General features: G+C 33.2%; 1 protein-coding gene across 21 annotated transcripts in view; it reads left to right on the top strand.

Moving 5' to 3' along the window:
* Positions 1 to 16,802, top strand: part of BAZ2B (bromodomain adjacent to zinc finger domain 2B) — a 330,135-nt gene that overhangs the window by 257,356 nt on the left and 55,977 nt on the right. For 13 of the 21 annotated variants that reach the window (XM_086718691.1, XM_086718692.1, XM_086718694.1 and 10 more), the window contains 5 exons: positions 2,968 to 3,033; positions 4,689 to 4,754; positions 6,159 to 6,203; positions 6,447 to 6,479; positions 7,718 to 7,783. In XM_086718691.1, coding sequence (XP_086574817.1) covers positions 2,968 to 3,033; positions 4,689 to 4,754; positions 6,159 to 6,203; positions 6,447 to 6,479; positions 7,718 to 7,783 — 276 coding nt within the window. The remainder of the gene's footprint in view (positions 1 to 2,967; positions 3,034 to 4,688; positions 4,755 to 6,158; positions 6,204 to 6,446; positions 6,480 to 7,717; positions 7,784 to 16,802) is intronic. The other 8 variants (XM_086718703.1, XM_086718708.1, XM_086718705.1 and 5 more) reach the window with 2 other exon arrangements.

The raw sequence follows: 16,802 nt of genomic DNA, 5'->3' as shown, positions 1-16,802 counted from the left end.
GCTCTTAAAGTGGCTACACCTTAAGCCTACATAGTTTTTGCTGCTCATCAAAAAAGCATTGGGGTCCCAAGGTTCCAGCAACATGAATACAAATGAACTAATCTTAGATATTCATCAAGATATTTGTCTGAGGCTAGTCTTTTAATACCACTTATTCGTTGTTGCCAACAAAGTGAATCAAAGTCTAGCATGGGTTTACTCACATAGTCACAATGCCTATTTTAAAGTCAGCATTAGTTCTAGGATTAAATGGTATCACATGCTTCTTATCATCTGGATTCTTTATTCCACCTAGTAGGCCCCAATATATCAGCATTAGTCCTCAAAGCAATTTTCAAGAGACTTGCAGAAGCATTATTATGAAGCAGAAGGAGCAAAAGCATTGGAATCTAACCAGGTCTCTATATTTAGTATTTGATGTTAGGCAAAATATTTACCCTCCAGCAATTTCAATTTTCTCTTAGGTTAAAAAAAAAAAAAGATAACCGCAACTCCTGTGTTTTTGTTTTTGTTTTTTTAACATATTTTTACATTTATTTATTTTTGAAAGACAGAGCGAGAGAGGGTGACAAATAATTCGAATCAGGATCCAGACTCTGAGTTGTCAGCCCAGAGCCCAATGTGGGGCTCGAACCCATGAACCATGAGATCATGACCTGAGCGGAAGTCAGATGCTTAACTGACCAAGTCACCCAGGCGCCCCTGTTGTTTTTTGTTTGTTTTTGTGTTTTTAAAAAAAAAATTTTTAACGTTTATTCATTTTTGACACAGACAGAGCATGGATGGGGGAGGGTCAGAGAGAGGGAGACACAGAATCCAAAACAGGCTCCAGGCTCTGAGCTGTCAGCACAGGGCCTGACGCGGGGCTCAAACTCACGGACCGCGAGATCATGACCTGAGCCAAAGTCAGACGCCCAACCGACTGAGCCACCCAGGCGCCCCATGTGTTTTTTTTTTTTTAATGATCATTAAGATATTTTAAGTAAAGTGCCCAGTTCAGTGATTGGGTACTCAATATTATAAGGTGAACTTATATTATAATAATTTATAAACAAGGTTTATCTCTGCTAATGCTAATGACAGCACTACCAAATATATGTACATGTATATGAATCACTTGGACAGCTAAGATAAAGCTCTGAGTTGAACTTAAGCCCAAGATTCCATACCTATCTCTGTGCCTAAGAAAATAATAAATCACTTTTGCTGACTTGAGAATATACCATTTTATAACCTTATGATTAACAAGAGCAGGAAAATTAAATCACAAGTGTGCTTTACTTAGGTCTCAAGTTCTAAACTAAATAAATATATCAAGTGTGGATCAAGTACAGCCTTCTCTAAGACTGGAATGAAATAAAAGATACTCTTGGGTTTTTATGTTTGGCAAGCTACAATTAATATTCAATACCAAGTAGGATCACCAAAAACAAAATTATGGAATGTGATCAGTCTTCTAAAATCAGAACAGTAATTTCAGAAATCTCCTTTTCCTGCAGTAGAGAGCCCTGCAGGGAATCAATAACATTAGTATGAGGAAAAAAAGGAGTAAGTTTAAAAACATGTTAAAGCAGCCATTCACAACTATGTGGATGGAACTAGAGGGTATTATGCTAAGCAAAATTAGTCAGAGAAAGACAAAAATCATATGACTTCACTCATTTGAGGGGTTTAAGAGACAAAACAGGTGAACATAAGGGAAGGGTAACAAAAATAATATAAAAACAGGGAAGGGGACAAAACAGAAGAGACTCATAAATATGGAGAACAAACTGAGGGTTACTGGAGGGGTTGGGGGAGGGGGAATGGGCTAAATGGGTAAGGGGCATTAAGGAATCTATTCCTGAAATCATTGTTGCACTATATGCTAACTAACTTGGACGTAAGTTAAATAAATAAATTACATAAAAATTAAAAAAAAAAAAAGAAATTTAATAAAAAAACAACATGTTAAAGCATAGCTTCAAAAGGTACACTAGCATCCGGAGATTGGAGTAGGTATTGTAATAGAAAGCAGTGTAAAATGGGTTGGTTCTAGAAATCCTAGGAACAGTGCAATTTGCAAGCAGGACAATTGGGGTTGGTGGGTTTTTTTTTTTTTTTGTTTTTTTGGGTTTTTTTAAACTACGTATTCTTATCAGGGCCAATTTGGGAATTTCAAAGGGATTTATGAACATGAAATTGTTAACAATGTGCTTATAGCATATGGCATCATTTTAAATCAGCTGTAAAATTCTTATCAAAATTTACATGATCACTGAATTCTAAAACAATAACTAGAACATTAAATTTAGACAATGTGAATACCTAGTATGTTGTGTGAATTATTCCTTACAATGTTAAATTGTAGTTGACCCATTTTAAAATAATGTTAGATTACTTCTGAATTTAGCTTATTGTAATGTGATGTTATCATGTTATTCACTATGTGAAATAAGAAATTATGGTATGGAAAAAATTGTTAATCTATTACAATTGTATAGCACTATACACTTTTTTAAGAATTGTAATTGTGTCATGACATAGTGAGTAAAGGGTAAGCACTTCTCCCTGTTTATACAAGAGTAGTTATATGTTCAAGATCATGTAATGAATGACAGTAACTCAGAACTAGCTTTAAGTTTTCTGATTCCTGATGTATTATTTTTTCTGATCATTCTGACCTATATTTATTTCAAAGTAGGTATTACTTATGCTTGCAAACAGGCTAAATGAGTTTAATTACCTTGGTTTACCTGGCTTCTATATGCTTAGTTAGAATTTGTATTTTATATATTGTTTTGAGAAATTTTGTAAAATCCTATTAAGACATGAATATATATATTTGTGATGCTAAGCTAAATCATTAAGTTTTAGATCCAGCATGGGCAACCTTTGGTAAATGTGTACTTACCTTAAATTAATTTCATTCCGCTTAAATGTGTTCATCTACATATTTATTGTCTTAAATTATAACTTTTTCTACAGGAAAAAATTAAAAGAATACAACAAATCAGAATGGAAAAAGAACTTCGAGCCCAGCAAATTCTAGAGGTAGAGCTGTTAAATTTTATATATCTTAAAGTTTGCAAAAATAAAAATTTTACCCACATATTCTCTCACTCATACAAATTAATACATTCATCAGAAATTCTCTTTAAAAGTAATGCAGAGTAAGAGCTTATCTGAACCTTATTTAAGTAGCAAGCTGATCTAATCCTAATTAGTCTAATAAAAACCCAGAAAATAAGACAAAATAAAGAGGAAACCTCTGAGCAGACAGTATAGTTGTCATAAAGTTCATGTGCTAAAACTCATATTCTTTACTTTTAGAAAACTCATTAGGACATATAGTTAGATATTTATTTTTAATTTAGAAATAAAACATTACAAAAGTAAAAGTAAATTTTAAATGTAGAAACAGTTTAACTAGCTTGATTTTCTGGTTTCTAATATATCCTTCCCCTGAAGCTACTGGAATAGGGCTAAAGACATATGTTGGCAACAGCAGAAGTAATAGCCAAAAGACAGCAAGGGAAAAATGCAGAAAAACTCCAACCCGCATATATAGGAATTAAAAAACCTAGCAACAGCATGTAATTTTTAGTTGAATAGCAAGCAATTTTCAACACCTTAATGGCCAAAATACATTACTCTATTGAACTGTGTAGTATAATAACTGATGTTCAGAACAATTGTCCTGAGTCATCAAGAAAAAGCTAAATTATGTTTAGTGGTACTATGTCTAAATAGGCATAGGTCTCAAAATTATTTTCATCCATAAGTGTAAAAATAAACTTTTAATGTTTAAAATTATTATAACCTCTCAGCTATTCAGAAAACTATTGCTATGTAAAACAATTCTGAGGACCCCAGATAATTGAGGTTTTCTGTTTGTTTTTTTCCATCCAGAAATATACAGATATTTCCTTACTGCCTTCAAGTTAATTTTAAAACCTCCCAAATAGTAAATATGCTTATCTTAAAGTAAACTGATAATAACTACTGGATAGTTATAAAACTACAAGATAGTTAAAGACTTTAAGATTGTGAAGCTCAAATTTGATGGCACAATCTTAATAATCAAAATATGCTTCATGAAATATGTTTCCATCCTATTTAAAAAAAAAACCTTTAATTAACCACATGGCACAGCTAGGGAAAATGAGATTTAATGTGTCATTTAAATCATCTGAGGAACAGATTATCTCAAATTTCAAGTGTTGAAGAAATTTCAAATAAAGTGGACAGACGTGCATTTTTATGTTACTGATTCATTCATTAAGTAACTTTTTTATCAGTTAAAATCCACCCCATTTTCTAAACTTTCTACAGCAATCATGTTTTACTTTTAAAAACTATAAAAAAGGCAATACATGCTACAAAATGGTTTTTTCCGTGTTTAAGTGTTAAGTTAAAATAACATCAATGCTTAGTTATTTCAGACTTTTAACAGAGTTTGGAGAGGAAAAGCTGACATACTTTTATACATTTTAAAACTTTTGTATATCTTAATGCTAATTATACATTAAAAATGAGATTAGTATGTTAAATGTAATGTTAACTGGTGGGGGGTATGTAATTGTCTACATATATGTTACATATTGTTTTGTACCTGTGAGGCATGTAGCTCCATTTTTAAGTCTGAGATTATTTTCAAGTTGTAGTGGTGCTGTTGCATGACTTTGAGACCTGTTTTGCATGCACAGGCTAAAAAGAAAAAGAAGGAAGAAGCAGCAAATGCCAAATTATTGGAGGCCGAAAAACGAATAAAGGTTAGTTTAGATGAGAACCAGAGTTTTTATTTTTCAAAAATAAAAACTATACGCTATTACACCAGTATTAATTATACAAAAATAATAGCTCTCCTCAAAATAATTATCTTAAAATGTTTAGCACAGATACAATATGTGTATAATGTGTGCTTTTATTGTATGTATATTGTATGTATATGTTTTTTTATTTCCTTATACAGGTTTTATGTGATGCTTTGAGCTCTTACTTAAGTAGCAAACATCAAATCAGAAATGCAAACTATTACATAATACCTGTATATAGTTTTGCTGAATCAGAATGATCTTCCCAAAGCTATTTTGTGTTGTTGATGTTTATGTTTTAAATTGTGTTCCAAATCTGATTCTCTACTTAGATTACAAGTTTATCTTGGTTAATATCCAGCAACTATTTTAACTATTAAAAAGTGAGAAGCCTACAGAAATAAAAATCTAATTTTAGCAACTGTTACTTACCAATAATAAAATTAGCCATTGTTAATTACTATAATGTTTTGGTTTTGATTTTCTGTTGTGAAGCATTAGACAGGTGAACGCTGCCCCCCCCCCCCCCGCCCCACAACCCTCCCCAAGACACACATACAAACATACACATTCCACCCCTCACCTTCCACTTTTTCTCATAATTGATTACTGAAAGGACTGCTGAGTGAAATGAGGCCCTACTGGTTCCAGGAGCTGACACAATTATATCTTATAAAGCCGGGGAACTATTTGTTACCTTTTCTACATGGACTCTGTTACTTTTTTCTTTAGAAAAAAGATATTAATATCATGTAGATTTTTACCTTTATAAGAATATTTAAATTGATGATATTCATAGAATTGTTTGCATTAAGCCTGACCCCCTTGGGGTAGTGCCCTGCATTATAGCTGAGCATGAAAATCTGAAACTGATCTCTTAGTCTCTTGTTACTTTCATTCATAGATAGTGTATAGAAATGATATAGATGCTTTTAATTATAGAGTTTATTTGGGAATTTATGTTCCGAATGGACAGAGTTCTAATCAGCTGGATTTGAAGGTTGCACTACATAATGTATTAAAGTAATTTTAAAAGTCCACGTGCCAGTTGTATCTTATATGATCTGACCATCTAGCTAATCAATTCAGTGAATGTGCTATTGAAATGTGCTATTAGGTTATTGTATTTTAAGTTTAAATGGCTACTAAATAATATCCTTGCTACTGTCATACAATCTTTCTGTATTATGTAGAACCATATGAAATTGCCACCATATAAGTAAAAAATGATTAAATATTTGCAATTTCATATGGTTTGACCTAAGGGAGGACTATAGAACCTCAGAAGAGAAACTTTTAATATTTGTACTGTGTCCTAAATCTTCCCTAAAAATTGCATATTAAAAGTTTCTTATTTTTAAGGAAAAAGAAATGAGAAGACAACAAGCCGTTCTTCTAAAGCATCAGGTCTGTATACATACAGTTATGCAATTGTCAAAATGTACATTTTATGATTTTTCTTAAATCTGATTTGGGGACAATCTTCAAAATATTTTCTTAAAAATTTCCAATTTAATTCCTGCTTAAGTTTTTCCTTCATCTTACAGTTTATTGCCTTGCTTTGGTATTGGTGTCTTTTGGGGGGTTAAAAATTGGTTTCATGACTCTGTGATTTCTGTTTCATAATGTTGTGCCAACTCTTTCTACCAGGAGTTGGAGAGGCATAGACTAGATATGGTATGGGTATGTTTATTTTTGTACATCTAACACCGCATTGTGATTTGGTTGTGATATGGTTGTCATAGCAATGCATAAAGTGTAGCACTGGCTGCTGTCATATTACATACTGCTGCATGGCTTTACAGCACAGTGCATTGCATACATCTGCTTGTCTGTCTATAAAGAAGTATGATACATCTCCAGGATTTTTAATTGATTTGTGCAAGCCTTATATAAGGCTGCTGTCTAAAAATTTACATTACTGATGTCACAATGAAAGTTGGATCACTATACAATTAGATGTGATAATGACCCATATTCTCCCATCAATTCTAGATGCAAAACTGCCATTGAATACAATGGGAATTTTGAGTTAGGTTGATGAGAGAATATGAAATATATTCCAGTTTGATAGACAAATTTTAGAAATAATTTTAGAAACATCCCTTTGGGGGGACCAAATACTTTTAAACAAAAAGAAATGATTAGATATATAACTATCTGATTTTTTATTTTAAAATAAAATGAGATTATCAAACAAAACTAGTGCTTACCTTGTTTTCATACTTTGCCTTTTAGATTCCATTTATTAGCCCATGGTGCAGCTTTTATGGTCTTACCTAGCGCATCAGGTGGCAGACATCAGTAACCAGGAATACCCCATTTCATTGGTGCTTGTATATGAACCACGACTAGTTTAACTAAATTGGTATAAAAGCTTTAAAAACCTCTTTCTAATTTGTCGGTGGCTTATTGAATTTACAAAATGATAGCGTACTTGAAATAAAAATAACTAATTCTAAAACCATGAAGCGAAAGTGATTATAAATTTCTGCCTGATCTAAAAATTTAAGAACAATACAGCCTTTAGTTTAATTGGCCTCTAGTACATATTTGTGGCTTTTCTAATAGCAGATGTAAGGTAACTGACCTGTTCCAGCCAACCATTATGCTTTTTGTTCTGCCAGCTTTTGAAGGAGCATCACAACTGACCATAAGTAAATCTTGTATGCTTCTGTTTACACTGTCTCCATGTTCATTGCTTTACCTTTTTGCTTTTGATTGTTCTTGTATTTGCTTTCTAAACCTGAACTAAAACATGCACAGACTGGCCATTCTTGTCTTATATTTAGTATTTACTGTGACTTGTCTATAAATGCTAAACATGCTATACTGAGTTTTGTTTTGTTTTGTTTTGTTTTTCCATTTCAAAATCAAACCATTAACTAGAGTTATTTTCCTAATTTTATCTGGCCTAATAGGAACGGGAGAGAAGACGACAACACATGATGCTTATGAAAGCTATGGAAGCTCGTAAAAAAGCAGAAGTAAGTTCATGTTTCTAAAAAAATATTATCTAAGAAAAAAACCTATTTTTTCCTAAAGTAATGGTCTTTCTAAATGTGAGTTTTTCAGGACATAGGTTTGTCGCGATTTAATGGCTTTCATAAGCAAACCAAATGTTAAATAATAACTGTTAGAACATGAAAGAACGTAGGCAGGATTCCGATGTATGTGTTCATTTCCTCGGCTGAGATTTTAATTATCTTTTTTTAATGTAGTGACCGGCATTCGTTTGGATAAAAGTAGTTATTTAATACTGTAACTAGAGTTTCACAAAATTAATATTACAGCATGCCTAAACAAGTCCTAACGCAAACCCTAGTCAGATCAACCGTGGACTTCTGCTTTCAGAATTATTCTTTACTCTTCTATGTGTAAAATTGGACCTAAGTACTTTCCTTATTTTTTTATTTTTAAAAAAAATTTTTTTTAACGTTTATTTATTTTTGAGACAGAGAGAGACAGAGCATGAACGGGGGAGGGTCAGAGAGAGGGGGAGACACAGAATCTGAAACAGGCTCCAGGCTCTGAGCAGTCAGCACAGAGCCCAACGCAGGGCTCGAACTCACATACCGCGAGATCGTGACCTGAGCCGAAGTCGGACGCTTAACCAACTGAGCCACCCAGGCGCCCCACTTTCCTTATTTTTTTAAAGTTTTATTTATTTAAGTAATCTCTACAACCATGGTGGGGCTCGAACTCATGACCCCAGGATCAAGAGTCACATGCTCCTCTGACTGAACCAGCCAGGTGCCCCCAAGTACTTTCCTTAAAATAGACTTTTAACAGACAATTCAGAATAAGAAAAGTATTGAAATAAGTCAAGATGAGCTTATTTAGAACATAATAGAAATCAGTTAAAGGTTAAAATATATATTACAAAGGAATGCATTGTATATTAAAGTAGTTAAATAGAGGTATGGCCACTATATCCAGGGCTTTGGAGTATGAGAGACTCAGATTTCCCATGCCAACTCTGAACCAACTTGCTTTACCTCTTGAGGCTGTTCTTTAAAATTGAGATAATGATACCTACCTCCTAGGATTATAAGATTATCGAGTGAGATAAGCATTTAATAAATGACAATTAATGAAAATGACACTGTTTGATCTAGAAGTTGAGAGGCCTGTATTTCAGTATTTTGTCCTCAGCTCTGGCTTAAACTATCATTATAGATTTCTAATATAGAGAGGCAACATGCCAAGAATAATATACCAAGAATAATATATATTACTTTATAAATATAAAGTATTAATATAAAGCACAATAATGCAAGAAACCTGCCTTCCCTTGTTTTCATTCTTGGTTTCCTCAGTACTCTCTAATGTATTCTCTACAGAGCAGCCAGAGTGATCTTTTCAGAAAGGAAACCAGGTTACATCTTAACACTCTCCAGTGGCTTCTCATTGCCATTGTAATAAAGTCCAAATTCCTCACCATGACAAAGCAGTCCCACATGTTCTGACCTCTCATTCCAACTTTACCTCAGACAGTTTGTCTCTTAAGTACTGTATTTCAATCAATTTTGTTTTTTATTATTTTAGACAAAGGGTTTTTACCATTGCTGTTCTTGCACCAAATATTCGAGCGGTTCTTATATGCTGTTTATTTATTTATTTATTTTTAATTTACATTTATTTATTTTTGAGAAACAGAGTGAGACAAAGCATGAGTGGGGGAAGGGCAGAGAGAGAAGGAGGCACAGAATCTGAAGCAGGCTCCAGGCTCTGAGCAAGCGGTCAGCAAAGAGCCTGATGTGGGGCTCGAACCCACGAACTGTGAGATCATGACCTGAGCCTAAGTTCTCATGACCTGAGCCGAAGTCGGACGCTCAACTGACTGAGCCACCCAGGCCCTCCTCATTTGCTGTTTAGTTATAGATCAAATGTTAACATGTCAAAGAGGCCTTCCTAGAACACCTAATGTTGCCTTTTTTATACCCCATTTCTGGACCTCCGTTCCATCGTCTTACTTATTTTGCACTTGTTTGTGGTCTGTTTCCTCCCAGGAGGGTAAGATCTGTGAGGACAGGAATCTTGTCTGTCTTGTCTGCCACTGTATATATTTGTATATGTTTGGAGCTTAGAAAATTATTGTTGAATGAATGAATGAATGAAATAAAAATGAAAGTAGCAGTTAAAGAAAACAAATTGACGATAAAAAAATCATTAAAGAATGAATACATTATTATGTTTTCTGTCAATATAATTCTCTTTATGTAATAACAGTAAAATCTTTTATTTTACTCTAGGTGATTTTCCTTCTTAAAGCTAAACATCCAAAGAACCATTATTTAAAATAGCAATAGGGGGGCGCCTGGGTGGCGCAGTCGGTTAAGCGTCCGACTTCAGCCAGGTCACGATCCGACTTCAGCCAGGTCACGATCTCACGGTCCGTGAGTTCGAGCCCCGCGTCGGGCTCTGGGCTGATGGCTCAGAGCCTGGAGCCTGTTTCTGATTCTGTGTCTCCCTCTCTCTCTGCCCCTCCCCCGTTCATGCTCTGTCTCTCTCTGTCCCAAAAAAATAAATAAACGTTAAAAAAAAAAAAATTTAAAATAGCAATAGAATAACATATATCACAAATAGTCCTTTATTGGAATATATGAGAGAATCCCATAGGTAAAACTGAGCTCCTAAAATGTTGTTATCCTGGGGCATGTGGGTGGCTCACTCAGTTAAGCCTCTGACTTTGGCTCAGGTCGTGATCTTGCACTCTGAGTTTGAGCCCCACATCAGGCTCTGTGCTGACAGCTCAGAGCCTGGAGCCTGCTTCAGATTCTGTGTCTCCTCTCTCTGCCCCTCCACCTCTCATGCTCTGTCTCTGTCTCTGTCTCTCTCAAAAATAAATAAACATTAGAAAAAACTTTTTAAAATGTTGTTAGCCTCTGATAACTAGATAATTTTACCAGTTATTCTGATTTGTTCCTCTACTGAATGGTACCTATAGATCTGTGATCAACTAAATATTTTTTTTAATTTCTTAAACTATTATTTTGTGGACAGCATTAGATTAGATACTGCAGGAAAAACAAAATAAATATTAATGATTTTTTTTAGCATATCAGAGAGATAAAACTTTACAGTGTTAACAGTTAAGCATTAACTAGGCATATGTTTTTACTGGCAATCCAAATCTTCATCAAATCTTTATAAGAACTTGCCACCTCAGTGAATATTAACAAAATATTCCTATAGGCACTTGTCTATTTCCTTATTATTACTTAACATGCAAAGGATGTAACTTTAATGCCAATAATGGTCATATCTTGGCTTCATATTCTGTCTCCTATTACCTATATATTTTTTTTCCATTTTTAACTATTAAAAGAACAAACTTTTTACAAAGTTAAAGTCATATGATACCTAGGCAGGGCCAACTAAAAATTCTCAACTGGAGGGCATCTTGATGGCTCTATCAGGTGAGCGTCCAACTCTTGATTTTAGCTCAGGTCACAATCCCAGGGTCATGGGATCGAGCCTGCCTTGGGCTTTGTGCGAGCAAGGAGCCTGCTTAAGACTGTGTCTCTCTATCTCTCTGCCCCTCTCCCCTGCTTGTAATCCGTCTTTCTAAAATAAAAATATAAATAAGTAAGTAAGTAAGTAAATAAATAAATAAATAGATAAATAAATAAATAAATAAATAAAATTTAAGGAAATATTAAAAAAAAATTCTGAACTGGCCAATATGTAACCCTTGATTCTAACATTTAATTATTACATTTAACATTTAATTATTGTGAAGAAATAAAAATATAGAGGATAAACAAAATTGCAAATGCTATGATTAATGTTTAAAGACTTGAGGTTAAAAAAATGAATTACTTTCACCTTGTTAGTTAAAAATCTATAACATCTGAAATTATTCCAAGAAATTCCCTATATCCATCAAAGTAAGAAGGTAACACAAACATCACTTTTATGTTTCTCTGTGTACACTACAATGATCTTACTTTTAGATTTAGTATTAACTCAATAAATTTTTACTGAAGTAATCCCAATTTCTATAGATTTTCCTTAATATACATCTGCAATTAGTAAGAATATTCAGACTTCTGTAAATTATCTTACTTGTTATTACTCTCTTATTAATTTTAAAGGGTCATGAGCATATCATCATAGTTTATAAATATTTTTATAAGAAAGTAAGAAAGAATAGTCTCATGAATGAAAAAGGTTTATTTCTTAGTATAATTCAAGTATCATATGAGACCCATCTGCTTTCATTATTACTAAGCACCAGAAAGAGGTTGATTTAAGCAATGTGACAAAGTAGCTCAAAATTTCCTGTTTCATTTATTAAAACTTCAAATTATACCAGTCACAAATTTATAAATATTTTACTCATATTAACTGAATAATCAACCATAGTAATTATTAGTGTCTTTTGTATGTCTCCCTCCAAGGATCAATAAACTACAAAAGGTTGTTAAACATACAGCTATCACAGAATGACTGTGTCAGCACTTTAAGAAACAAAACCATAAAATAGAAGAGAATGGTTCAGGTTTCAGAAGTTACCTAATAAACAATTTAAAAGCAGAAAACAATGTATAACCCCTCCCTACCACCTCCCCACCCATGATTCAAGTCATGAGACTATTTTATAATCCTATATTTATATTAATCATGAGTTAGTGAAAAATGAAAATAAAAAGTAGAATTGTATATGCAGGTGGGTTTGTTTAAGCAAACCCATTTTTCAGTTGAAGACATTGTAAATATATGGTGTAAGTGTATATTGTACTTATACAATGTACTTATAATGCACTTTAATTTTAACAAATGTGAAATGATTTTATGTTAACTGCACAATAAAATACTAAATGTCATATAACAAATTTAATTTTTGAGAAATTATTATCAACTTAATTTAGATATATTAAAATCTGATTATCTGACTCAAGAATTATTAACAATTTTGACTTTAACTTAGGAGACATTTGTATAACAGAAACTATTCTATACAGTAGATACATAATCTAAAGTAAGTACAGACTTTTATGTAATACTGTGGTGGATTTTGAGAAAATACAATAACTGGGAGGTTTTATTCTTTTTAAATATCATTATATTACACATATAAAGTAAAATTATTTTTTTTTAATTTTTTTTTTCCAACGTTTATTTATTTTTGGGACAGAGAGAGACAGAGCATGAACAGGGGAGGGGCAGAGAGAGAGGGAGACACAGAATCGGAAACAGGCTCCAGGCTCTGAGCCATCAGCCCAGAGCCCAACGCGGGGCTCGAACTCACGGACCGCGAGATCGTGACCTGGCTGAAGTCGGACGCTTAACCGACTGCGCCACCCAGGCGCCCCGTAAAATTATTATTAAAGTATAAAATGTAAGAGTCTCTTCAGTCATATGATTCATAAGTTTTTCATTTGCTTAAACATAATTTTCATAATATTTTAAATGTAAAAATAGTCCCCTTTAAAAAAAATTACCGATTGTTCTACTCACATTCCATGTTACCATAAAACAATATTCTTTTTAATCTTTATATCTGTCTTCTATAAATGGCTTATATTATTAATCTTATTTATACTTGTATTCTTCCTGCACCCTGAGGTAAACCTGTGTCTCTTAAATTATATTTATATCTTTGAAACTTAAGTGCAAGTTGCTGTCAAAAGAAATGTTTTCTCCCAATTATGCCCAGAACAAACACCTAAGAGACCCAGTAGCATCGTAAAATGCAAAAAACATAGGCATCTTTGCAACATGGTCTCTTAAAAATGTCCTATTTTGCCATCTGATAAGTTGTAAAAGTTTACAATAGCAGGTCATTCTACCACATCCATTGTTTGGTTTTTAAACTTCTATAATACTAAAATAGAATAAATTTATTTCATACATTTATTGTTGTGCTACAGATTTCTGTAAATACTGTCATTTATGCCTTGAGAGTCCATAAAGTAATCTTTTTATGTGAGTAAAAAACTGATTTTGAAATTTTCACCCTATGTATTTTGGGCTATTTAGGATAATCAAAATTTAATGCGTTTGCTATGAAAAGGTGTTTCAACTTTGAAATGAAATTTAAAGGACTTCTTAAGATATCAGTAATATTTTGATAGAGAAAATTCCATTACTATAAGATGAACAAATTAATATTTTGTTATACATTATTTATATTCCAAGAATTCATTTACTTCAAGAATGTCTACGTCTAGGGGCACCTGTCTAGTCAGTTAAGCATCTGACTTCGGCTCAGGTCAAGATCTCACAGCTTGTGAGTTCAAGCCCCTCATCGAGTTCTGTGCCTGGAGCCTGCTTCAGATTCTGTGTCTCCCTCTCTCTCTGCCCCTCCCCTGCTCACACTCTGTCTCTCTCTCAAAAATAAATAGACATTAAAAAAAAAAAAGAATTTCTACATCTAGAAAACTAGAGGGGGTAGGAGGACGAAGGCCAAAAAAAATTAAGAGAAACCATACTAATGTTTATCGTCATTGACAGTCAATCTAAAATATAGTCAGGAGCTATATTTTTTAGTCATTTGTAGGCAATCTCAGTTATTTCCCTAAAGTCTAACCAATGTTAATGTAAAATACGTTTTACCATTCCTTTCATATTGTGATAGGTGTATTAAGTCTTCTCTGCTAGGTCAAATGGTTTGTTGTGAAATGTCCTTGCAAAATCAGAAAGTTCCATTGTGAAATCCTAGTATTTGACATAGCAACAAAACATAATATTATATCATGAAAAGGCTTGGGTGAAAAGTTGGTAAATATTTCTCTTTCAAACAGTATATCAGTTCTAGAAGAGAGAATACTACACAAGTTTAAACATCTTTAAATTTGGCCTAAAATAGCACACCCACTTTAAACTTTAGTTTCTGAAAAAAAGTATCAGATAATAAGAAATCTATTTAATTTTGATATGGGGAAGGTGTATTTGCAAGCACATCCAATCATAATGTATGCAGTTAAAATGATTAAGAAATTAATAATTTTGGAGTAGATGTGGGAAATATGTCTTAGATATTTTGAAATTTGCAAATATAAGTAGAATATTATTAATTTGTATTAAAATCTGCTTTTGTGTATAATTGAAAATAGAAGACGTCAATTATGTTTGTCCACAGAATGAAATATAAAAAGTAGAGGAAAAAATTGACTATCAAATATGTTTAATGACTAGTACAAATGTTAACATCATTATTTATATGGCATTTGTGGAATTAATCATTCAGCAAATTAATCAATGTTTAAATAATTTTTATTTGCTAAGGCACACTGAATATTTCTGTTAAAGACATATGACAACTATTGTAGATGGAAATAAGAACAATATTGAGACCAGTGGGAGAGGAAAGTTGAACTCATACAGGCTTGATCGGGAGAAAGATAAAATCATTAAAAACTTCATTGAAGTGTCTGGCAGATTGTACTCCTGGGAACTGAATAGGTCCATAAAGAAATAGGTGAATAAGTTTGTTCCTCTGACCTCTAGAAGCTTACACTAAAGCGGAAAAGATCAACTTTAGACAAGTAATTGTCACACAGTGCAATAAATGCTAAGTTATATGGGAGCCCCCCAAAAGAGAAATATTAAAATGCCTGAACTAGTTATGAGGAGAATAAAAACCAGGCTTTATTTCTGTGTTAAGGAAGAGAAGTTCTATATTACAGGCAGAGGAGATGGCGTATACAAAGGTACAGTGTTGTAACTCAAAATGACCTGTGGGACAGAGAGGAGGAAGGTGCAAAGAGGGAGTTAGTTTTCACCATATGTATGCACCTACCTTGGCTTTGTTGCTTTTCTCCTTCTTCTCCTTCTCCTCCTCCTCCTCCTCCTCTTCTCTTTACTTCTCCCCTTCCTCCCTGTCCTCCTCCTTGTCCTTTTTCTTCATCATCATCATCCTCCCCCTCCTCCTCCTCCAAACAATGCCTCAATCTGGTTACATTATCTTCTCAACACAGGTGTATCACACAATGTAACCAGAACATGGGAAATGAACTGGGAATCATGACATAGGAGACCAAAACTTGTGTGGGACTAGATCATGACTGTCTTTATAAACCATTTTAAATATTAGTTGATTGTTGAGGGGACCCAGAAGCTCTAGTTCTTTGAAAGTTATCTTGTATCTGAACCACAGGATTTATATTAGTCTTATACAGTTCATTAAGGTTCATTAAATAAATTAGTGAGTAAACTCACCAAATTCGTTGCATTTAGAAACTTCATCTTTCCTGAGAAGTATCCCTAATACTTCAAGATAAGAATGGATACCTGTCTTTAAGTAATAAAGGTCCTACAAATTTCTAACATTTCTTGGAAAGCTCTGTTTTATCTTAAAAATTGATGTCATTTTACCCTCTATTCCATATTATAGCCATGCTTTTAACTGGAAAAAATACTGCCTATCACTAGCTAAAACTGGTATTCAAGAATGTCAGGCATATTTACCTCATGACAGGAAATGCGCTTTAACTCATTGTTGATGTATCATTGAAGTGTTACATACCCCCAGATTGCCACCAATGTGAAGTTGGCACAACAAAGAGAGCATTAGTGTCACACATGCCCTTTCTCTCTTTTTGAAAAGAAATGGTGACCATTTTCAACAGTTTTTAGTGAATTTTAGTCTCAATTTTTAGTTTTGTAATTACTGTTATGAACATCATTAAGATTCTTAATGATTAGAATTCTGGGTTAGTCCTATATAGTAGAAAATTTTACACCAGCCACTTTGAAATCTATGAGACATTTGTTTTTTTCTGTTGGTGATTATAATTCATTATTCTGTTGAGTGACCAAAAAGTTTTCCCTTCCCTGGAAAAATTCTTAGAGCAACATTTCATGTGTTTATAAATTGAAAATCCAACTCTGGGAAAAAATTGTTCTACCAATGATAATTTGATTTGAAAAATCTATACTGCATTGTGGGAATGTTGCATCTTAATTGTGTATATTTTATGTCATTAGACCCTCAGAAACTTTTAGTTATAATCAATAAGATTAGTTGTAGCGCTTTTTTGGTGTCAATAATCTCAC

This window comes from Puma concolor, chromosome C1, assembly GCF_028749965.1.
Source record: "Puma concolor isolate L17-30 chromosome C1, mPumCon1.1.hap2, whole genome shotgun sequence".
Lineage (NCBI taxonomy): Eukaryota > Metazoa > Chordata > Mammalia > Carnivora > Felidae > Puma > Puma concolor.
This window is presented reverse-complemented; position numbering and strand designations above follow the sequence as displayed.